The following is a 25,595-nucleotide window of genomic DNA, read 5'->3' as shown; positions in this document are numbered from 1 at the left end:
GTGATTGCTTTTTATAGGCACTGTACCTGGTCTGGAGTGAGGTTGGTTCTGTCATGTAGACTGGTGTTGTCTTGGGTGGTAAGTTTCCACCCAAGAAAGGAAAGCATTGACGACGGGACGGCGTCAAGAGAAAGACGTGACGATCAGTACCTAACTCTTCGTTCTTGATGATATCAAATGTGGTCTACAAGTTGTTGTATTTTAAGACGTGTAGTGAAGCCCACCCGGAACTTCAAAAGCAACTGAGTGCCACTTCTGTCAAATTTGGAGCAAAAAAGTGGTCATAAGCAGTCTCTAGGGCCAATATTACTGTTAGAACGTTAAAAAGTCATTTTTGCATAATCTCAACCATGCATGGGTATGTGTGTGTGTTTTTACAGAGCACAAAAGCAGAGAAGGAGGTCCACCTTAAGGCTGCCAAGTGCTACCTGGGCCTGAGGAAGAAGATGAAGCCTCCAAGCAGGTACATTTCACTCACATTCTAGCCAAATTGTTGTTCTCACGGTTGGAAAAGCGAGAGTGTTTGTGTGTGAATCACACTTGTGGGAGGAGGGGGAAGAGTGATGGAGATGACGGAGGGAAAGAGTGATACAACTGCGGTGTCATCGATAGAGTGGGATGCGGTGAAAGCAAGGCTGGAAAGCCGAGGAGGAAAGAGAGAGAGTTGAGGGGGTGACGATGGAGAAGTGCTCTAGTACCTCATTAGGCCGAGGTCTCTCTCCTCTGTGTGTGTGTGTGTGTGTGTGTGTGTGTGTGTGTGTGTGTGTGTGAGTGAGTGTGTGAGAGAGAGCGGCCCGCCACTGCACGGCTGGATCACTGCTGCAGCGCTGCTCCAGGCTTTGCTCCTCCTCCTCCGCTCCCTCTTCAGCCATGGAAAGTCTTTTCCTCCACCTCATTAGTTAGTTTATCTCGAACACACACACACACACAAACACACACAGTATATACTGTACATACTTGTACATGAATATTGCAAGAGGATGACATTTCACTTCATATACAGTATCATGGATTTAAATCATACTGCGTATGATCATATTTAAAGCAAAAGTCATGGTGAAATAAATCACATTTTTAAATAATATAAATCATATTCGTTATGTACTGTATTGACCTGAATATCAGTCAATACGGTAGTTATTATATTGAATTTGTTCGGGTGCAACTTTCTTTTTTTTTTTTTTTGTGCTATATGTCTCCCAAGGTCGCTGTATTTTGGTGCCACTTTGGCGAATGTGCATGGACGGCAAGGGCTACCAAAATGTTGTGTTGCATTTCCAAGCGAGTGGCTGGTGCCCAGTGTTCTTTATGCATGACAACACCCATATTGTGCTCCTCCATGCATAAACACATGGCCTGGAGGAGCTGCACTGGTTATTAATTCTACTCTTCAGAATATACATAAATAAAAAAAAAACGGACTTGCTTTTTTTGTTGTCAAACAGCTGGGGCTTCACCGTCTACACAGAGAAACAGCAGTGGTGAGTAGTAAAATAAATGTGTGCAATCATTTAAAAGGCGGACATATTGAAAGGTTTTCCCTCTTGTAGGCATTTCTGCTGCGAGGAGAAGGAGGCGCAGGTGGGATGGGTGACGGACATCATCAGGATGAAGGTATATAGTATGTTTTTTTTTAACACTCTTTTTTTCTTTTCATCTTTTCCCCCCTTTTCTTTCATCACTGAATAAGCTATCTAGTATTCAGGGGTGGCCCGATCTGATATCCGATATCAGCCCAGTATCAGATTATATTGGCCTGCATCTAAAATCTCCGATATTGGATATATCACCATGGTCACACCAACAGCGTATGCTGGCGTGTTTTGCAAGGAGTGGGAGTGATGTCGGCCTTGTGGCAGTATTTTTCGTTAAAGTCCGAAAAAGACGTTGCAGCTGAGTGCAACGCTTGTCATGCACAAATTCCCCGTGGTGGCACAGAACCAAGGAAGTTTAATGTGAGCAACCCCATCGGACATTTGTCCCATATTGTACGCTAACCGAAGAATGCACGCAAACAGTGCGTCAAATTTTTGATGTTAAACGGAAAACATGCTAACTGAGGTTCCACTGTATAAACAATTCAAAGGTGAAACTGAGCAGGCAAGCTTGTTTTGTCACTTGCACGCCAATATCATTATCGGCAGAAAAGCCAATACTGTTATGAACCAATATCTCATTTTGATGCCAACATCTCTCATTACGTGTCTACTCCGCAAACAAAAACACTGCAGCCAAGTCTTTGGCTAGCGGGAGTCATGTCTTGCAACAGTGCCAAGGAGAAGCAGGCTTTTGAAAACTCGCTTCCGTCATTAAGGTCTCCTGTTCTTGAACACTAGCCCTTCCCGGTGAAATGTGTAAACGGATAAAGACAAGTGGATAAAAACAATTAGTATTTTTATCTTTTGCATTTTGTTCCCTTACTGGACCCAAAATTAACTGTGACCTTCAAACGAAAGTGTGTACTGAACCGTGATTGTGGCGTCCCGTTACACCCATAATTATTACATATTTTAGGCCCTATGAAATCCGTTTTTTCCCCAATTTTTTCCCCGCTTTATTGTTTTCCAAATTCAGTTTTTTCCGTTTATCATTTAAAAAATTCTGTTTTTTTTTTACATTTTACACTTATTTTACCAGCATAGAGTGTGTACTTTTGAGACAGTAAAAGCGGTCCGCCGGGGAAATACTTCCCCACACAAGTGTTTCATGTCCTCACGATGACAGCATTTCATTCACATGATGTCAATTTCCATGAGATTCCGCGTTTAACAGTAGATTCTGTTTTTCTTGGCCACTTCCGCGATTCCATTTGGGGTTCCGTTAATGCGTAAATCATAGGGCCCTACGTATTCTGTATTCCTTTCTTTCCCTATTAGAACATTTTAGTATGTGAACACTTTAAACACAGTACTGTATATGAACCAACTATCAATGATTCCTGAGGCATGGAGAAAGGGGTACAATTACATAAGCTGTGCTTCTTCCTGCTTCTTTTCCACACATGCTGAATTGAGTAAATGTGATGTTCCTTCATGAAACCTGTTAAGCATGTTCCAAACAAATAAACCAGTACCAGAACTAGACGCTCTAAGATAGACCCCCTCGCTCACACTTTCACAAAGCTAACAGACACATCGTCTCGTTCCGGGAAATGCGCTGGCTGCGAATAAATCATCTTTTACAATGGCCCGGAGTTACGAGCGCATAAATCATATCTCCCCCTAATTTCCATTGTGCTGTTAGCGGGATGAAATGCATAAACAGGGAGTTGTAAAGTTTTCGAGGTCACTCTGCAATAACATAAATCAGCGTGTGAGAATAAGGTCAAGGCCAGTGTTTGTGGTTAGCGCTGACACAGCACGTACCACGTCAATAACGCACAAGCTCATTGTCACGTTTCTACACTCACTGCATCTGAGAGTCGGCACAGGCCAACATCCTCATTCCAAAAAAAGACTTTTCACGACTCAGTGCGGATATTTCATTAGTATTAGCCCCCAGCCTGGCTTCCTTTAGAGGAACTCAGTATTATTTATCACAGGTGCTTACTTGGGTAAAAGCCTTTTAGCGCCTTCGCCAGCATAAAGGCCAATGTTGGCAGGTGGAGATTGATCTAAAGGGAAATCCAATTTTTCTGTTTCAAAGTGTTTGGAGGAGCTCTCACCTTGGTAACAAGTCAATTTGGAGCCCCCACCCCCCAAAAAAGTTTGTATTTTCCTGCTCAAATCCCCTAAAGAACCAGATTGTGAGCGTCCGATGCGCAGGAGCTCAGGAGAAGGGTGTATGAGCTGTGGGAAGGGCGGCGGGCTGCTGCAGACTATAGAGCACTTCTCCTCCCTCTTACCTGGTAGTGAGCATTGCGCCAAGACAGTTTCCATAGCAACCGCCGATGAGGACCATTATTTTGAAGGTGCAATTGATGGCGGTGCGTGGGATGGATACATCCAAGGACGGGTTTTGGACAAGAAAACCGCTCTTACGGTCAAAGGGGTCTCGATAATGGAGAATATCTGCAACATATAGATGGATGCTGCCGTGATCACAAATTGTCCTTTTCATCACCTCACCACTGACTTTCTCGCTGTTTCCGGGGTGCCGGCAGTTCGGCTCTGACGCCTGCTCCGGCCCAGGGGGCACCGCAGTTCACACGGCCTCCGGAGGGGGAGCTGTGACTGAAGGCAGAGCGCGCCTACAGCAAAATTCAAGCCGACAGGTACGGCCATCTTGTTCTCTGGAACTTTTCTGTGTACGATGCTTGTTAGTTTGCAAGACAACACAAAATGAAGCTAAACATATACGATTTTCTTACCTAAACATTGCAAGATATTGTATTTGTGGACATTTGTCACTGAAAATAGCATCACTGGGTGGAGATTTGTACTCTAGCCTGATCTGTATTGTAACTTTTGGTAAAATTATAAATAGTATTTGCATATTTAATGATGAACCGTATTTCCTTAATATGTTAGCACATTGTTTCTCAAACTGTGCTACAAAAAAGTATATACAGTAGTCATGCCTCGTTTGAACATCAATCCCTCAGTCTATCGCGTTTTTTCAAAAATTCATTAAAAATGATTACTGTTTTGTGGTTGACTGTGGCCTAATATTAGTCAAAAAATATTGAAAGAAGTTATATGTAGTATTCTGGTCAGCAATGTTACATTGATGAGATATGACATTATATTACATTAACTTAACAGTGCATGTAGTCAGTCATGCCATGTCCGACATGATAGAATGGAAAAAAAAGTCCTACTCCCATTCTGTGTGGAAGTGGTAAGTGTGTGGCTTCTTACTTTGTCTTAGCTAGTTAGCTCGCTAGCATACTTCATGCTATGAGTGGTGGCTGTCTCTTTGAAACACTTTCGTAAGTTTAGAATAAGCAAATTGCAGGCTAATGAGTTAGATTAGCAGCATGCTATGTTTAAAGCGGCAGCTGTCTCTGCAGTGATCCCAGAGCCTGCGCAAGAAAGTCATCAACAGGTTTTCTATGCTCTAACTATGAACTATTCCATTTATTAATATTGAATCCTACTTCACGGGCGGGCATTCTCTTTTCGCGGTCTGGTGTGGAACCTATTAACCGCGATAAACGAGGGATGACTGTATATATGACACATCAATACAAATATATTCACAAAAGATTCTCTGATATGGAATTCAAATAGAATTTTACTTTGATGATGGTAAGCGCCCGCGACCCCAGTGAGGATAAGCGGCATAGAAGATGGATGCATGGATGGATGATGGTAAGCGGAATTACAAAATTGGTGGTACAGTAGTAGTGCTTAATTGGTTCTGGACCAGACCGTGATAAGTACATTTTCGCAAAGTTGGATTCCTTATTTATAAATGAAATATTTTTGTAGTCAGAGCATAGAAAACATGTTTACAACCTTCTAAATACAGTTTTTAACATTATTAGAGCCCTCTAGACACCTTTTACACTGGTACTACCCAATATAATAGACACACAATATAAGACTCGTGCTTGTGTGTGTTGCTATAAATGTCTTCCCTAAGGGAGAAGAGTACACGGACAACAGGAAGTCCACGTTTCTATTAATTCGATCCACAAAGGGGCGAGGGATGACTGTACTTGCAAAACATTTTTGAGCTGGTGCTTTGTGTAAAGAGTTTGAGAACAATTGTGTTTGCACCATAATTATAATATTTGCACTCGAAGGCACTGTCACTAACGTTTTTCATCTCTGCAATATTTTTTGTGAATTTTAGTCATTTTGAGGGATTTTAACAATATTATTAGCTAAAGAATACAGTAGAATTGGCAGTTTTAAATGTTGCCGTATTTGCCCTCAGATGACCGACAGGAGGATTTCTCTTGCCCTCAAGACCAACACTGATGGTGGGGGCGTGACCCCTCTGGGCCAACATAGGAGGTCCATCATGGAACTTTGCCAGCCGTCGTCACAGCCGCAGGCCTCGCTCGCTTCCCGACAAAGTAGCGTGAGCGGCGCTGGCAAGAGGCCCGGCCCCGGCGGCGAGGGTAAGATGCCTCAGAATCTGCTGAGTGAGCTTAATTCAGTGCTGAACAAGACGGGCCGCGGTGCCAACATTGCTGACTGACAGGAGAGGAAGAAAAGTGCATGCGGCGGTCAGCAGACGGAAAAGTGGAGCCTGACAACAAACGTTGATGCAATTCGTACGCAGCAGCAACACATCTCATGTGTAAATATTTATTTGTCCATTCCTTGCATTTGACAATCAGTATTTCATTGCTGTATGACTTAAACAGCAGAATAAACTCCCCCAGAATGAATGGATGAAGCCTGTCTTCAATAATGTACACTGCAGGCTTAAAATGCACACGTTGGCAATTGTCCCATATTACGCCAACTTCATGAAATATGTATTTGAACATTTTATTTTCATGATGCTTGCTCTACAAACCAAAGAATCGCCACATTTGGTGCATTTGCAAGGTTTTCCTTCATCTTGACAGCCTCTTTAATGCAATTAGAAGATCTTTGTGACAATATGATTATTTATTACGTGCTTGTTTTTACAGATATTGTTGTTTGGGAGTCAGAGGTGAGCATCAGTGACAAAATCTTTGAAAATGAAAGACTCAAGCTCAAACATGAGGCGCTTTTTTAATTAAAACCTTTTTAAAAACAAAACATGTCTTTGTGAATAATAATATCATGTGACAGTAGGGGTACATTTTTTTGGGCAAATTTGCACCCTTTTGTGTGCAGCATTTTAGGAGTGGAGGAGTTAGCTTACACAAACAAATATTTGACATGCAGACCGACTGTCCTAATTGTTTCACTAGGGATTGTGTAAATATCCAGATGTTCACGTTAGCGTACCTTGTGGTTCTGTTCATTTGTAGTTTTCTTTGTGTAAAGGTAAAACATTAGATTAGTGTTCCTTAAGATTGGGTTTTCGCTCCTTGGAAGCTGCATAATTTTAGAAAAACAACCTTTCTCAGGGCCGTCTAGTTGTATAGATTGTTAGATTGAAATTTGAACATCAAATTTGACCTAAAACAGGCATGTGCAAAGTGCAGCCTGGGGGCTATTTGATGCCTGTAGCTGTTTTTTCCCTGGCCCACGGCATATTCTCAAAATCCTAACTTGAAAATAAAAAAATAAAAGCATATATGGGGAAAAAAAAGTATGTTTACAAAATATCAAATCATAATGTATTCCCACACTTGAAAGTATTCCCTTTTTTTTTTAATGCGGTGACAAAAAAAAAAATGAAGCAGCAATCTTCTGAGCTTTAAAAGCGAATAGCTGTAAATCAGAGACTCGGCACTGTTAACTCTGACATACTGCTGCTGTATAACATGCACATCGAGCCGTGGCCCTCGTGATTTACATTTCCAGAAAGGGTACGCCTTATATTAATGGAGCCGTCCATTTTAGCCACTATAAATAGCTCACCACATGAAGTCGTCCCTCTGCTTACTGGCTGCCTGTTTTTTTTTCCGCTGATCCACACATTCCACCCTCTAATCTAGATTCTATTAATGTCCCGCCTGATATTTACGACACATGGTGCCTTTTAGCCCCGACACGGCTGTAAAATATATGTTCAAACCGGCCAAGCTTTATCTAATTAAAAGCCTCTGCCACTGCAATTCAGCTGGGATTGAGTCTTTAAAATCTCAATCAGCCCAAAGACGCCCCCCCACCTCAGCCCCATCCCCATTTGGAGGAGGGAGCTAGCCACTGACGAGCTAATAAAGAAGGGAATCGCAGACATTCCAATTAAGCATGTGGGAGAAGACGTCTGTAGATCAGTTTCATGTTTATACATTCCGCTGGAGAAGGTCAATTCACCTCTGTGTTTGGGTTATATTTTCGAGGAGCTCACTCTTTCATTTTGAAAAAATGCATTGACTGCAATTTTCTTACTATTTTTTTTTTTTTTTTTTTTTACACATGAACGATGCCCCCTATGAGTTGTGGTCAAAATGCTTTGGAAGACATGCCAGCTTGTAACACGTGTACATCTACATGTCATATGTAGAAAGTTCTATTACCGTGACAGAAAAATAATAACGCATGCAACACAGAAGAGGTGCAAGTTTCACCCTTTTGTTGTACAGTTCAAGAGTCGTGGGGCTTTCTTGTTACTTGGGTATTGAGAAATTTAACATTTGCGCATCAAAATGTACACTGAAACCAGACAGATCGCCATCACTCAATAGAACTGAAATGTGCACCGCTTCACTATAAAAACAGGATTATCTTCGCTTTATTCCTGAAATTCTTGCAAGATCAGCAGTAGCTTCCACCTCCGCGGATAGGAGCTGCAGTATTTGTACAGTGCAGTGTATAGGAGACAAGCTAGCTTGCTGGAAAACTGCTTATGAGCTTCTCCAGGTCGCATTCAGGGTCGAGCACCCTGAGGAAACAAGACGGTCCAAGACCACCAGAGAGTTCACAGCAGCTGTGAACTGATCAGGGAAGGACCAGCGAGCCCCGCGGCCATTTCCATTCGGTAATCCACTCAGGGGCTGGAATGAGAAGGGAGGTCGGGTTGACCCCTACCAGCGTCCAAACAGCAGCTGGGCCGTCATTGCATATCTTCATATTACATATATTGGACTCCATGGAGCTGCACATAAGACAGTCAGCAGTGCGCCCAAGGACGCAGATATAGATCAGCGTGCTAGAATCATTTGTTGCCTTATTTGGAGTCCATTATTTATTTATCCCACTTTAATCTCCCAACTCCACTACCTCCACGCTAACCTTCATCTTCGCATTGTTTGGTCTAAATGAGGTTATCAGCAGTGTTGGGCAGAGAATTGCCACACTGGAAGCAAAATAAACATTTGCTTGTTAAACATTCATAGAGTTGCGCTCTTAAGTTTAGTCGTCCTTGTCGACTTTGGCAAAGTCGCCAGCCGCCAATCAAAGCGGTTTGTTATTATTTCATAAAAGTCATTTCCAAGTCGGTGTAAATCAACATGAACCCCAGACCCCTCCCTGATGGAAATATTTAACTAAAAGCATTGTTTTTTTTTCTTGATAATGACCTGCGTGCTCATGCCATAGAATGCGTTTTATTATATCTTCTCAAGGGACAATACTGTAGAAATGGTTACAGGCGATCCTTGTGTTACGACCTTTCATGTCCAACACGCAACCATAATTATTAATCACATGCACACGGCGGAAGAATACGCGGTCAGGCATCGCTACACTGAGGCAGGACAATGTCACTTTTGTTCTTTAACTTTTCACGTCTCCTCGAGTCTAAATTGTCCATAGGTATGAATGTGAGTGTGAATGGTTTTGTCTGCATGTGCCCTACAATTGGCTGGCCACCAGTCTAGGGTGTACCTTTCCTCTTGCCCAAAGTCAGCTGGGATAGGCTCCAGCATACCCCCGCGACCCTAGTGAGAATAAGCGGCATAGAAAATGGATGGATGGATTGTCTTCCAAGTGTAAGGCGGACTTTTCTGATTACAGTGAATCCAAGAAAAGGAAAGTGAAAAGTAAAGTTAAATATTCAAGGGGGGAAATGCTCATCAACATTGACTGCATGCCTGGTCCAAGCCGCTCAAACATCACGACTATCGTCAAGCACAAAGATGGTGAACATGTGAAAGGATCTACCACTATGCGAAGGACAGTGATAACTAAGCAGCGTCGTGGTCTCATAATTGAGACTTCCTCCTCCAAACAAGCCTGTCTCTCCCTCCCTTGCGACACCCTCTCCAGTATGCAAAACAATCACAGGGATAAAAGCAGTGATGTGCAGTCAGGGGCGGTAGCTTCACCTGTCATGATGCAGTATAAAAAAAACAAAAAATAAAATATTAATATTTGTTCATTGAACTGTATTATACGTGGTTGCGGTACAATTCCAATCATTGTTTAACATTTTCTCAAGTAAAAATCACCGTATTTGCACATTTCCTGATCAAATAAAGGCCAGAACCTAAGATGAGGCTGTTGCGAGCGTCCCTTCTCAGCTTAGTGCGCAAGCCCTGCCTACCGTCTGAGTGCACTCAGTTACAGTTGGATCATGGCGCCTCCATGTCACCAATAATATAATGTTGCCGAAACATTTATTATACACCGTGACTTTCTGCAGGCTGTGTAATGTCTTCAAAGGAATAGTTGGGATTTTTTTACATGCAGCTGTATGACATCCCCATCAGCAGTGTAGTCCAGAGACTTACCCGACCGTGTGCCGGAATACGGCGGGAAACATACAGTATATAATGCTGAGCATTTTGTGAGGTCTGATTTTTTTGAGAAGGCATTTAACACATATTACTGTTTTGAACGCATATTGTTTTGAGAAGCCAAACTCTTTACTTAAATGTCCCCAGCAACTAAGTGGAACTATTTTCTTCATCATCGAAATCCGACCAGAACTGGACTTAGGAGACCAAGTGGGGGGGTAAGTCACTGTTAATGGACTACACTGCTGATGGAGATGTCATACAACTTCATGTCAAAAAATTAAAACTATCCCTTTAATGTAACGCGTGATGCCATTATTCTTGTTAATTAGCAAATAAAATACACAGAAATGTCATACTGGAGGCACTCGCAGTACTCGCTTCATCCTGAAGGACCGGGGGTGTGCATGAGCTGGAAAGTGCTTGTCACTGCTGTCCTTCCATAGACAGCGAAAGCCACGTTTTTGGTTTGTTTTTTTGTGCAGCAAGTCAAATGCATTAAAGATATTTTTATACTTTGCTGAATGAATGAATGAATTTGACTGCTAAGATGGAGGATTATTTACTCAAGCTCACCAGGAGGGGATCAGACCTTTACAACAAAGTATCCAAACTTTTCCTGGACAAGGATAGGGTGCATGTACTTTGTATACAGATAAAAAGGTAAGGACTAGAGCTGTCAATCGATTAAAATATCGAATCGTGATTAATCACATTTTGTCCACAGTTAACTCGTAATTAATCACAGATAGAAAGAATGTTTTATCTATAGTAAGTGTACCATTGAAAAACAACTGTAAAGTTTTTAATACACCTGTCAACATGAGACTGGATCATGTGTTTGCTTTATGGAAAAACAGCTGAACACAAAATGTACCTCAGTGTATGAAAAAACAAACACAATGTACAACAAGTAGACAATGGTAAGGTAAACTGTCCATCACTCGCATATCATTCTCATCAAGCAACTCACAAAATATAACTGTGACTAACATTGCAAATAACATAAAGGTCTACAAAAACACCCAACAACTATGTGACATAAAAAAACAGGACGTTAGAAAGTAAATATTGATAACGTTAAAAAAGTAGAGTGCTCAAGAACATCAGTAGTTTACAGACTAGGACTGTAGTGCAGTCAGGGTATAGCTTATACTTCACTTCTAAACACTCTTTTACACACACTTTATCACTCTTTTCTGGGTCTGGTGACTTAGACGTGGAAGTATGACACCACAGGTCTTTCAGCATGCAACTTTGATTCTGTCATCTTTGACAAGCACAACAGTTCAAGCACAAACGCTAATAAATCACTAATATAACACTAATAAGCCCCCTCGCAGGCCATTTGTCGTGTGATGGTTTACTGCCGTCTCATTGAACGCTGCGCGTGTGCTCTCTCACTTCCGTGTGGTCACATTGACACTGGCCCGCGAATAGCTGTCCTCGGCTATGCCTGTATTTGTATTTGTATTTGTATTTGTATTTGTACTTTATTTATCCCACAGCGGGGAAATTTACTTGTTACAGCAGCAAGCAAGATACGCAAGTAAAGAGTACAGCGTAAAGAAATGCATATTGACTACAACATGGTTCAGGTGGTGCAGGTGTTATAGAGCCTGACAGCGGTCGGTATGAAGGACCTGCGGAACCTCTCCTTCTTACACCGTGGGTGTAACAGTCTGCTGCTGAAGGAGCTGCCCAGGGAAACAACAGTGTCATGTAGCGGGTGAGAGGTGTTGTCCATGATGGATGTCAGCTTAGCCAACATCCTTCTCTCCCCCACTTCCTCCACGGAGTCCAGAGGACCGTCCAGGACAGAGCTCGCTCTCCTGATCAGCCTATTGATCCTGCTCCTGTCCCTGTCCGTGCTGCCCCCTCTCCAGCAGCCCACAGCATAGAAGTTGGCTGAGGCCACCACAGAGTCATAAAAGGTCCGTAAAAGAGTCCTGCACACACCAAAGGACCTCAGTCTCCTCAGCAGGTGGAGGCGACTCTGGCCCTTCTTGTAGAGGGCGTGGGTGTTGACGGACCAGTCCAGTTTGTTGTTAAGGTGAATACCCAGGAATTTGTAGCTGTCTACCAACTCTATGTCCGCTCCGTGGATGTTCACCGGTGTGAAATGGGATGTTTTCCTCTGGAAGTTAATGATCATCTCCTTTGTCTTGCTGGTGTTGAGTTGCAGCTGGTTAAGCTCACTCCAGCTGACAAAGTCCCTGATGACCGTCCTGTATTCCAGATCATTCCCCTCTGAAACACAACCAACAATGGCTGTGTCATCGGAGAACTTCTGGATGTGACACTGTGTGGAGTTGTATGTGAAGTCCGAGGTGTAGAGGGTGAAGAGGAAAGGGGAGAGCACCGTACCCAGAGGGGCACCTGTGCTGCAGAGTACCATGTCAGATACACAGTGACGGAGCCTCACATACTGTGGTCTATTGGTGAGGTAGTCTATAATCCATGCAGTCAGGTGTTGGTCTACTCCCACACTCTCCATCTTCACGCTGAGTAGTGACGGCTGGATGGTGTTAAAGGCACTGGAGAAGTCAAAAAACATGACCCTCACAGCGCTCCCGCTGTCCTCCAGGTGTAGCAGTGATCTGTGCAGCAGGTAGATCACTGCGTCGTCTACTCCGATCCAAGGCCGGTAAGCAAACTGCAGGGGGTCCAGCTGAGTGCCAACCAGGGGTCGCAGGTGCTGCAGGATAATCCTCTCCATGGTCTTCATCAGGTGAGAGGTCAAGGCAACAGGCCTGAAGTGGTTAGGCTCCTTGGGACGCGGTGTCTTTGGGATTGGGACCACACAGGAGGTCTTCCACAGGGTCGGGACTTTCTCCAGGCTCAGGCTGAGATTGAACAAGTGCCTGAGAACTCCACAGAGCTAGTCAGCACAGTCCTTGAGGATTCTAGGGCTGATGCCATCTGGTCTTTCTGGTCTTCCTTGCCTTGATCTTCTTCAGATGACTTCTCACCTGATCATCAGTTATGGAGAGGATGGCTGGGATGGGGATGTGGGGGTGAAGAGTGGTGAGTTGGTAGGGGAGGGAGGGTGGGCAGACTCAAATCTGTTGAAAAACAGATTGAGTTCATCTGCCCACATCTTGTCCCCACTGGCTTGGTCTCTCCCCACTCCTTTACCATGGCCTGTGATGGTCTGCAGGCCTCTCCAGACTTCCCTGCAGTCCCTGTAGCAGTTCAAAGCAAGAAATCAGCCGCGAGATGGCTTGCATCTAAAAAACACTCGTTAGTTGGGACACTTGTGTGCCAAGATAGCACTGACTGTAAAAAAAACATACCTGCACTGCAGCAGTACCTTCTGTCTTCTCCCTGGCATTTGAGAGGCGACGTTCTCCATGAATACTCAACTCACAGTGACAGTAGATACAAATAACTTTGGTCTTGTCAAGGGAGCCATCTGCCACGGATTTGAAGCTAAACTTACCATTCAAAATACGCTTTTCATTGTCCATCTCTGCTCGATATTCGTTCCCGCTTGTGGCTCCACATCAAGTGCCACACCGCTGTGTTTCCTCAAATTACGGTGCTTTTTTCCCCTAGCGAGAGTCAAACAGGACGTGTGCATGTTAAGCATGCATCAAAGAAATTGTGCCGTTAAAGGAAATGTCCGTTACGATAACTTGCAGCCCTTGCAAGAACACAAATGTTTTTTCTGTATAAAATAAACAAATGGGACTAAGTCATATTTCTATACAATTTGATTACAAAGTGACTTATTGTCTTCTTTTTCTTCTTATCCTCTCAATAAGTAATCTGTATTAACAAGGGCTGTCAAATTGTTAAACATTTTAATCAGATTAATCACTGTGTTTAAATTAACCATGATTAAACATCCAAATGAACTGAAAATGTAACTCAAGATAGCACACATCTGAAAATCTATCCGCCGAACACTAGTCCCTTTAATAATAGCACACCATGTGAATCACACTTTAATTACCAGCCATGAAGTGTTGTGTTCAAAGACAATTTGTAATTTAAGTTGAATTCACATGTTTTGAGTGTAGATGTATTTTCCGTGATTTCCGAGCGTACTTAAATGCATCAAATTGTACTTCCACTGTACAAGTTAGGTAAGAGAATGATAACAATATCCACTTTTTGTTATTCTTTGTTTTTCTGATTTTCTTTCCTGGACTTTTTGATTATCCAAAAAATGTAAATGGTTACTGTGGACTCTTAAAAACAAATGTCATAGCCTAAGTTATGATATATTTTGTAGGACGGTTTTACTTGCCAAGGTCCATGGGTCGATCACAGCTTTTGTCTTGACTCAATGTTGAAGTAATAGGAACCAAAGGAACTATTTTCCGGTATGAAATTTGCTTTAGCTTTTTTAATACTTGGGGTAGAGAAGTGAATGATGTATTAAATTAAAGTTCAAGTCATGTTTTATCAGACAGGATTAATCACAGACTTGATTTTACATATTTAAAAATTTTGTAACATTCCTAACATATGTGCGCTGCAAAACTTCTGTCACTTGCGTCTTCTTGCTAGTTGCTGCAGCGTTGTTTCAAATGGCTGCTCTGATCAGGAGGATCATAAGCCCCAAAAAAAGCCCCTGCTTCCATCGACCCGTACAAGTGAGAAAGTTTCAACGCCTAATTGAACCACCACAATCATTTGCTAAGGAATTTGCATAACATCACTCATTGGGTGCAACGTGCAGGTTTGGATTGCACTATTTAAAGTAAAGAATTAATGCTATACCACCCTCTGTTCATCCTGATTTTGTATTGCATTTTTAACTCATTTTTTGTTCTCATTGATAATTTCTACTAAGTATGTCAGCATTATTCATAATTTATACCTGATTCTCTTACAAAAAACAATGGGAATCTAGGAAACTTCACCTGCACTGTCCAGTATCCAGGTATTTATTTCACAGTCACACTGGTTGAATTTTTGGCTAAAAATGTACTGAATCGATTTAAATGTACTGAATCGTTTCATATCATATCGTTCTAAATGAACCAATATCGTCCTTAAATCCTATCGGCAACCACGCATCGTGATACGAATCGAATCATTATTAAAAGGAATCGTTACCCCCCTAATATATGGCGTTGGAATCGTACTGCTGTTGGAGTGTTCGGGTCAGAATAAAGTTCTAAAAGAGCGTCAGACTTGACATGATGTGCATGCGTTAATAACAAAATAATGTAACTGTATTAATTAAATAAGGTAGGCTTTAGGTACACTCAACAAAAATATAAGATTTTTTTTTTGCAGTGTTTTGAGCTAAACACAAAGATGTAAAACTTTTCTATATACACAAAATTCCATCCATTCATCCATCTTCTATGCTGCTTATCCTCACGAGGGTCGCAGGGATATGCTTGAGCCTATCCCAGACAAAAGCGGACAAGAGGCCGGGTACACCCTGGACTGGCCGCCAGTCAATCACAGTGTCTCTCAAATACAGCATTATTTGTTTTCCTTTAAGTTTAGAACAAATAAATTGGAGGCTAACTAGTTAGCTCGGTAGTTTGCTATATGCTATAAGCAGCAGCCATCTCTTATGTCCCTGCAGTGATCCCGTAGACTGTGCATTACAGTTCAGCAATGTGTTGTAAACAAAGAATAATAGGGGTGCAAAGGTGACTGTAGGGGTGTTATTTCATGTCTACATAGCTCTAATAATGGTAGAAATCGTATTTGTAAAGTCATAAACAAGCTTTCTATAGCTCTAACTATGAAAATATTCCATTTATTAATATTGAATCCTACTTAGTGGAAATTCTGGAACCATTTAACCACGATAAACGAGGGACGGCTGTAGCTGGCAACTCAAGTGAGTGGCAAGATAATTATGTCTTGCCTTGACTCATTTTCAGTGGACAGTTAAACTACACTGCTATACAAGATGTACACCGACTACTCTAAAGCATATCCAGGTAGACTTTTTATAATGCAGTCCCTGGAGAACATATACTGTCATAAAAATGCATTGTATTAAACTGATATGCTGTAGTGACAATGACCTCATAAAGAAAGTGTGTATGTTTTCCCCTTCTTAACTCCCAAATATGTAACTTAAGAACCAAACAAGGTTGTTGAGTTCACTGAGCCAAAATAGTCAACATTAAAGCTAAAAAAAAGAAAAAGCTCTAGCATTCCCCAGAGTCGCTTGTTGATATCTCGCTTTTATAACATGACCCATTTCCAGTTTTTGATAAGAATAGCAATTACCGCACGTCTTTCCGCCTGGCGTACGTTTTAAGAAAACGAGAAACATGGCTCGACCTCTGCTTTGTCTCGCTCAATGGGTTTGAAATGTTGCCACGCGTGAAATGGTACTTCATGACATACAAGCGTGTTCATTTAGTCGCATTGTTTTGCATTTGCACCCTTTTGAACTGCGACTTGTTTTGCTCGCACTGGGCCTCGCCTCCAAGCTATTTGGGACTAATGTGCCTCTAAGTCTGCAAGGTGCAATTAGCCAGGATGAAACAATCACACAATCCCATCTCATAATTGATATTAAGACCCGTCTATATGCAAATGGATTGAAAAAGATCCAATCTGCCCATTCTGTTTGATAATGCTTTGAGCTCCATCATAATACCTATCAAATCACACATCTTTTCCCCAGCCAGCCTGCTCTTTTTCCCCCTCCTCCTCCCTGATGGTGAGATAATGACCCACGTTGGTGAGTGAGATTTCTGATTAGCACACCAACAATGACTGCTAATTACCAGCTGAAAGACAAAGCCCTGTGGCGCTGCAAAACACTGCACCTGTGTGTGTCGCTTTGTGATGATTCCCCACCAGGATTTACAAGAACGCTCGCACTTTTAGTTAACATTCAGAGTGGAACAGCGCGGTTTGGTACGTACCTCGGTTTTAAAGTCACAGTTCGGTTCAGCTTTAATGTTTTTAAAGTGCAACAACAACAAAAAAAAAAGCCAAATGGGTAGTTGTACTTCCTGTCTTTCACTTAATATGTACTGTGTGGGTAACTTGGTACGTCCATACCAAAAAATCTGATTCCAAATATGTGTACCGTTACACCCCTAGTTAAAATTACAATAAATCTCCTTGATGACACCTTGCTGGAAACAGCTACACACTGTTGCTAGGAGGTGTTGCAAAGAGACAAATGTTTTACAATGCACCCTATCAAGGTGCACCCCCCCACACATACACACACACACACACACACACACACACACAGACATCCCTGCTGGCCTCTAGGGAAACACATCTCAATGAATATTTGATTCCCCTTGATTACCTTTTGCTTTGGTTCAATATGGCATGCATAATGAACCACAACAAGGCCACACTGAAAATACAGCTTGACAGCGTTTTCCTGCTAGACAATCAACTCCTTCTTTTAATGTTTTTTTTTTTTTTTTGCATTCACTTAATGGGGCCTCGGGCAAATCTTAGATGTTAATTAAAAGTAACTATATGGGCGAAAGTACACCTATACAGGGAGTGAAAAGCTTTGACTCTTCCTGGGAAGACTACAAAATTTGGGTTACAGTCCTAATATTAGCTTTTACTTGCAGAGCTGTACTTTTTTTGTCCATGCAGAATGTCCAGCAAGGCTGCAACTAATGATTATAGTCGAATAGTGAGCTATTATTTTATTCGGTTACTCGACTAGTCAAACGATTATTGCCTATATTATCTGCTGTATGCATTGGAGTTCAGGATTTGATTATAACTCAATGTCAGAACTTATTATTGTAAATCGTAACAAAAGAAACAAATGACTTGGGAACAAAGGGTTTTACTTTATTACACAAAGTATATACAGTTGTCCCTTGCTACATTGTGGTTCAAACATCGCGCCCTAATGCTATCGTGGTTTTTCAAAAATAATAGATTAATAAATGATCACTGTTTTGTGGTTGAAAATGTCCTATTATTAGTCAAAACATATGCGTATATAAGCAAATTGTATGTATTCTTGGCCCAAATTAAGCATTTTCAATCATGAAAATGGCAAAATGAGCAAAAATACAAAGAGAAAGGCATTCAAAAGATGTGATATGTAGAGTCATATTTGTGACATGTGCGTATTTAAGGGGCGGGGCCTTGGAAGTGACGTGTGACTTCAGCTAGCCACTGTAGAGTTGCAGAGTGTTGGCATGGTTAGCAGTGTGGAGAGTGCCGGTGACTGCCATGAGTTATGGTTGACAGCAGCTCCTGTGTGAATGTTCACTGTATATGTGTTTTCTGCACCATTGCAGTAGGATTCTACTACACTGGACACTACAGTAGGTGTCAGGAATGTTACATTGATGAGACAATAGCCACCAAGTACCATAGGTTGTCAATGCTAAGGTGAAAGTCTATGTAATGTCTTGTTTATGTCTAAGACGTCTTATTTTCTATTATTATGTCAACTATACTGGGTAATACAAGTATAAAAGGGACTATAGAGTGTCATTTAATGTCTAGAGGGCTCTAATGCGAAAAAAACCCCCATATTTAGAAGGTCTTAAGCAGGTTTTCTATGCTGTAACTACGAAAATACCATATTTCCAAATAAGTAATCCAACTGCGCGGAAATTCACTTAGCGCAGTCGGGTCTGGAATCAGTTAACAGTGATACACGAGGGATGACTGTAACCACAGTGGAAAAATACATAAAGAAACTTTAACATGACATTCAGTGCAAAAGAAGCTAAAAACTGTTTTTATCCTGTATTCTTCTGATTATTTAGGTGCCATTATTTACCTAAAGGAATAAAAGTGTGAACATGAACATTCTTTATTCTAGTCAATTACATTCCTTATTTGTCAATTAATATCGTCTATTATAGCCTGCTTTACATTTTAGCTGCTATTGTTGACCAACATACGCAACATGCACGTTAGTTACTATTTAAGTCATTGTATATCAACTAAGGTGATCACACATAGCCGTCGCGTTGCTGCGAAACATGAGTTCTTGCTTATTTTCATTAAAATGTTGGTGTACTTTGTGTTTGAGTCTACTTTGTATCGCCGTTAACTCAGTTTCTTGCTCCTGACTTTCTACTTACTGTCCTCTCACGCGTCTTCTTATAAATAAACGACTCCGTGATGGTCTAGCAATTAAAATTTTATTAAGTGACACATCGACGATAACAAATTTCCGTCTACAAATTTTTATACCCGATGTTTATTGTGTTGGCTAATCGTTGCAGCCCTAATGTCCATGGACCTTATTTAAGTGCCACACTAGCCTGAACAATGCATCACCCCATAGTGCCATAATATGTATGCACCACTCTACAGTATTACTACAGCATTATTAAACACTTTAGCACTAAGTTTGAACAAATATAGTATTGTATAGTATGTAGTGCGTCTTACTTCTTTTTTGACAGGGTGGTGGAATCATTTTTTCCATGACCGTATTTGACACTGCACTTGAATCAAAAAGGTGCTTCCCCAATCTATTCCCATGAACATGGAAGGACGAAGCTGTCTAAAATATCTCTATCAGGGAAAAAGAGAGTCTTTCTCTTTATAAACGGGACAATTAATTAATCACACAATAAATAAACATGAACTTGATCATTTTGCCCGCCTCAATATATTGCCACTCTGTGTATTGGTGCATTGGTTTCAGCACCTTGGCGAGTTTGTTCCATAAAACAACGGCATGAATGGATTCAGCCCTTTTGTCAGTCATGCTCGTCTCGTCTTCGTGGACCCGATATTGTCTAGTCTCATGAACTGAGTGTCTCCTGACACCCCTATTGGTTAACGTGTTTTTTGGTTAACCCTCGAAAATTTACGCAACAGTTTTGCCTTGGTTTGCGTGCATTCTCCAAACACGTCTTGTCGTGTTATTAATATACTGCGTGAGTCCATCTGTATTCTTAATATATCTTTTTTTAATCAGAAAACATCCTTCCTTGTTAGCATCCTATTAGCTAGCAAACAGAATAGCAACCGGAACTGGAATTATATCGTCATTAATGTTGTCATAAGCGGTTTACTCTCAAAAATGTTAGCACAAAACACATTTTTATATTTTTATACTTATAGGTTTACGTGCATAAAGCAATTGTATATGCATATAAATAATGAATGAAAGGGCTAAATTAACATTTAAGGTTGCTTTTACCTTTTACCTCAAAATGCCTCAAAATTGAATTCAAGAAACAACTCATGTCAAAACAGGAAGGTGGTGGCGGTTGATCTCGCTGCCACATTGTGTCTTTGGGGATGTCAAGAACCACTGAATGTAAAAGTAACCTTAAATGTTAATTCATCCCTTTTAATTAATCATTTATGTGTATTTATATGCATTTCGAATTGTTTTTTGCATGTCAAACTATAAAACGTGTCTTGTCTTAACGCGTTTGGTTTCTGAAACTGATTAATTGGCTTTACATGACTTTTTATTGGAAAAAAATATTTGGTTAACATTAACATTCGGTCAGAGTCTGACCTTCTGGAACAAATGAACCAAGGTTCTACTTCACTTCCAAAAGTGAAATCTAAGCAAGATCAAAGGTTAAAAATTTTTTTTTTTTAACTGAAAAAATGTTTTTTCTTGCTATGTTAGACCAATTTGCTTATCCTAGGTCATATGCACTAAAATCGGAGCTATATTATTTAAAATAATCAAACAAGGAATCTTGTTCTGTTGGCCCATTATTTTGCTTGATCTCAGATTTGGGTACATATTACTTAATAAAAATATATAATAATATCATATTGGTTTGGTTTAATTTTATTTGAACATGCATGAAGGTTACAATGGAATACATCAAATGAATCATCATCATTTCACAGTTCCACATGTCCAAAAAGTACATGGTTTGAGTTCTTTAATCAATCCATTCCATAATTTAATTCCACATACTGAAATGCTGTGGGTTTTCAGCGTTGTTCTCACATATAAATGTTTTAAGTTGAATTTCCCTCTAAGATCATATTTCTCCCAAATTTCTCCTATACCGTAAATCACGGTGTATAAACCGCACCCCCATTTTCAGGCTCACGGCGGGGAAAAAAAATCTTTGACTTCATAAATGCTTGCCAACTCTTTCAAATCAACATGCGTAAAGGTACTAAGCAATTTCAAAAAGAAGAAGAAAGGAGAAATCTGCCGTCCATCAATTCATCTGCAATGGAATTCATGTAAGAAAAGTTTGCCGTCAACTTGCCGATGATGTCCGCTCTCCAACGCCGGTTGACTGACTCGTCCACACCGTGCTTCCGTCCTGCTGCCCGGTTCCTAAAGTCTTCTGCATACCGGCAGACGGAGAGTTTGAATGCTGCTGTGAAAGATCGCCGTGGCATTTTAGCTTTAGCTGCTTTAGCTTTAGCCTTGATTTAACGGTAGCTAATGTAGCTAATGTTGGGCGTCGAGCGGTGACGCGAGCGGCGTTCTGCGCATGCGCATCAGTTATCCATGTATTGTACATAACACTGCATTGCTTCAGTGTGAATTTGAATAAACTCCAACGTTGTATTGTATTTTAAACCATCTGCAGTGTTTTAATGGAAGCTTAGGTTAGTTTCAGTGTATATAGAGATCGTTTCACTGTGTGAAAATACAGACACACAGCAGTCAGATAAGTGAAAAAGGAATTGCACTTTCAGGAACTGTACAGCAGAGGGCGCTAAAGTCAAAGCAACTGTCTGACCCACAGACGGCTAATCTAAAGTCTGCTTCTGGTCAATTTCTGTCTGGTCACAGACTTGTCATCGAGTATAAACCGCACCCCGATTTTTGGCGTCTTACGGTGGAAAAAAAGCGCGGTTTATACACCGTGATTTACGGTATTTATATTTATACAGTATATATCTCCTCTATTTCCCCTATATTTCTCCAAATTGGTGTCACAGAAAGTGTAAGCCAAGAAAAAAATATGTCATTAGTCTAAGATAATATTTTCAACCTAGATTTCAGACTACTTCCGACTCCTTTACTGGCTCTGTTGTTATGGGAATTTCTACGAGATGCGTGTATCAACACACCCATGCTATATATGCGCTAGCTCTAAAACTCTTTGAGTGATCAGCTTCCTTTACATTTCCGCAGTAGCATGGATATGTACGTTTTCACATCTCAAGTAGCAGAGGTGTTCACTGGAGTCAGGCGACTTGGACTCAAGTCACAGTTTTGATGACTTTGGACTCGATTTGACAATATCAAAAAGTTGCTACTCGACTTGGACTTTCGTCTGATGACTTCAAAATACCTGGGATTTTCAGTGAATGTGTCTCCATTCAAAGTATTCAACTAACGTGATCGTTACTATGTACTTTCCTGCAAGACAACATATTTTCTCTTTGAATCTGCCTTTAAGAACAAACAACAAATGTGTGGTTTACCTAAGTCCTGAATGCTATGTCAGCACTCTTCTTCTCTTCATTTTCAGCACTCTTCTTCTGTGACTAAGTCATGTCACACTGGGCTTATTTTATTTAAAAAAATAAAACAATTCAAAATGCATTTATTGTATTTGACAAATGTAATAGATTGTTACATTGTTAAAATGGCGTTTTATTTGGTAAACACAGTGCTTATGACTTGTAAGGACTCGGAAATTTCAACCCCATGACTTCAGAATTTGACTCTAAATTGTCCAGAGGTGTGAATAGGAGAGTGAATGGTTGTTTGTCTATATGTGCCCTGCCATTGGGTGGCGACCAGTACGGGGTGTACCCTGCCCCTCGCCCGAAGTCAGCTGGGATAGGCTCCAGCATACCCCCGCACCTCTAATTAGGATAAACGGCAAAGAAAATGGATGCATGGATGGATGGACTTCAGAATTCACTCGACGTGTCTTGTCTGGACTTGAGACTTGACTTGCATCTGCACATCTTTACTTGAGATTTGACTCGAGATTTGAGATTAAAGACTTGAAGCTTACTTGAGACTTGCAAAACACTGACTTTCTCCCACCTCACCACCATTTAGTACTGTAGAAACGGTACTAAATGTTCTCCATGCATCTGGTAGCACATACATGCAAGAGAGTTTCCAAGCGCATAATCTACGTATGAAAAAAAAAAGCCAAACGTGATCTGATTAAGGTTTACATGCGTGTTCAAAAGCAGGTTTAAGCCCATTCATGTAATAATTAGTTGCTTTTAGTGCTGACTGATCATTTCTTGTCTAAAACTGGGTGCAACTAACCAGGAATGAACCTAGTTCAAGATTTGGATGGTCTTCTGTACGTGCAATGGATGAGCTAAGGTAAGTAAGCATTATATATTTACTTTTTGAGAGATATGAGTCGTAATAAATGCTTTTCAAGTCGCTTCCACTGCAGTAGTTGGCAGTGATTAAAGAGAGGATCCATGCTTTGTTCTCCATAGCTAATTCATGCCTTTGTTCTGCTCTAAAAACATGAAAAAGTCACCTTTTGTTTTCCCCCTCCTGGTGTTTGACTGGAATCAAACCTTTTCCTTGCAGCCGTCCTTGGATTAATCCATTCTCTCTCTCTCTCTCTCTCTCTCTCTCTCTCTCTCTTTCTGTCTCTCATTGCCTCTAACAAGCCTTTTTTTCTTGTTTAATTACCATTAGTCCTGCCTTGTTTGTGCACGCGTGCTATTTGGGTCATGAATAAAGGAGGGCCTGGAAGTGGTTTGCAGGAAGCGTCGAGTTCCTTTATATTCATCCTAGCACGTTGTGTGTGTTTGCTAATGAAGAAAAGAATACTAATGGTTGTAAAACTGTGATTTTTGCAGCTGATTGGTCGTAATGGATGCCTGTTCATTATGAATGAGCATACCCGGCGCTGGGTGGATGGCAGTGTTTATGTTTTGGGTGGGGCCACACACGCCCGTCAGTTCCGATTACGGGGTGGAGTTTTATGGAATGCACGGTGTCGGATTCCCTCATCGAACTGAAAGAAAACAAAGCCTTAATCTAATTGTGTGAAAAAGAGGAGAATGGGATGATTAAATGTAATTGTTTTCTCAACAACAATGGGAATGAGGAGGACTTCCAGTGGTAGTAAACAGTTTATTCCACAGAACTTCCATTTTACTGCCCGTGCAGCATCATTCTAATGAGAGATGGTGTTTACAGGGCTGCGCTGCTGATAGATATTTCATTAATATTGCAGCTAAAGACAAAAGCCAGCAGCAGGGCCCGGCGAACAGCACAATTTAAAAAAAAAACAACAAAAAAAGTTTGCTTTATTGCAATAGGTAAATTATAAAATGACAAGCAGAGGACTGTAGGGCTTTTATGGAGCTCAACACTTTATATGCTTATGCTATTCTTTTTTTTTCTTTGGGGATTTGGGGGGCGGGGGGGATTTGGACAATGGCTGACAGCGACGAGAAGCAATGTCCAAACACAGAAATGATCCAAAACCAAAAACACACAGACATAATAAAACACATGCAACGGGAAAAATGCGGACCTCCAGTGCGGACCTGACCAGCCAGCTACGACAGCCAGTATTGTTAAAAAATAATAATGATCATAATTAATATTGCCATACGTTCCCATTTACCCGGGATTTACACCACTATCTCCTGTGCCACGTGCCGACTCACTACGCCAATCAGCCACTTAAAAAAATACATTTGTATCAGGTATGTAAGTTCCTTATTGGCTGAAGTGCAGCATTAATAGTTCCAACTTGTAGTTGAACAATGCCAGCTTACTGCTTTTGTCTTATCTACTTGTCTTTGTCTATTTAAGTCAGGGCCGCCCAGGGGAGTCCCTTTTGATATTTTTATATATCATTATTTTAAAAGGCCAAAAAAGGTTCTACATGTATATAAAAAACAATGTTTGTGTTTTAATTAGTTATTAGTAGGGCTGTCAAAGTTAACGGAAAGTTTCTTTAATGGCACTCATTGTTTTTGATGACGATATGTGTAACATGATGTATCTATGGAGTTAACACATATCTGTTGTGAAGTTAATGGATACAACAATGGCAATTAGTTGTCAGCATGGCTGTAAACAGCATTGTAAAACATCTGAGAAATACAGTACATGCCATCAGGCTTAGGCTGCGACATAAGAGTCAACAGAGTAGCCATTTACATGTTTTTGATCATCAAAAAGTCCAGGGCAGAAAATCACGTGTCGTAATATTCATGTAGGCCTAGCACGCTGAGTGCAGCAGCAGTGGCGGAACCAGAAATGTTTCACTGGGGTGGCCAAGGTGAGACCGTACACACACGGGGTGGCAGTAAGTTCACCGGCCACCACGTCGCTCCGCCATGGTGCAGCAGCATGTTGTATTGGTTTCTATGTCACACTACCAATTGCATGTACACTGTAACATATTTCGCACCACCACATTTGAATGAAATTTCATCTGCAGATAGATATTAAAGTGAATTTACATCCGACATTGGAAGCCGTGGTATGACTAGAGGTGGTCCAACACTCAGTGTAAATCTGATGCGAAATTGAAGAGGATAATTAATCTACCTAACAAACATGTATACGAATAAAAAT

General features: G+C 41.0%; 1 protein-coding gene across 4 annotated transcripts in view; it reads left to right on the top strand.

The window, feature by feature from the left end:
- Positions 1–6,869, top strand: part of arap2 (ArfGAP with RhoGAP domain, ankyrin repeat and PH domain 2) — a 110,736-nt gene extending 103,867 nt beyond the window's left edge. For 2 of the 4 annotated variants that reach the window (XM_054752959.1, XM_054752961.1), the window contains exons 30-34: positions 381–463; positions 1,446–1,481; positions 1,551–1,614; positions 4,103–4,213; positions 5,824–6,869. In XM_054752959.1, coding sequence (XP_054608934.1) covers positions 381–463; positions 1,446–1,481; positions 1,551–1,614; positions 4,103–4,213; positions 5,824–6,090 — 561 coding nt within the window. In that variant the 3' untranslated portion in view covers positions 6,091–6,869. The remainder of the gene's footprint in view (positions 1–380; positions 464–1,445; positions 1,482–1,550; positions 1,615–4,102; positions 4,214–5,823) is intronic. The other 2 variants (XM_054752962.1, XM_054752963.1) reach the window with 2 other exon arrangements.
- The last annotated feature ends 18,726 nt before the right edge of the window (positions 6,870–25,595 follow it).

Source organism: Dunckerocampus dactyliophorus, chromosome 15 (genome assembly GCF_027744805.1).
Source record: "Dunckerocampus dactyliophorus isolate RoL2022-P2 chromosome 15, RoL_Ddac_1.1, whole genome shotgun sequence".
NCBI lineage: Eukaryota > Metazoa > Chordata > Actinopteri > Syngnathiformes > Syngnathidae > Dunckerocampus > Dunckerocampus dactyliophorus.
Note: the sequence above shows the minus strand (reverse complement) of the source record. Positions and strands in the feature narration are given on the sequence as shown.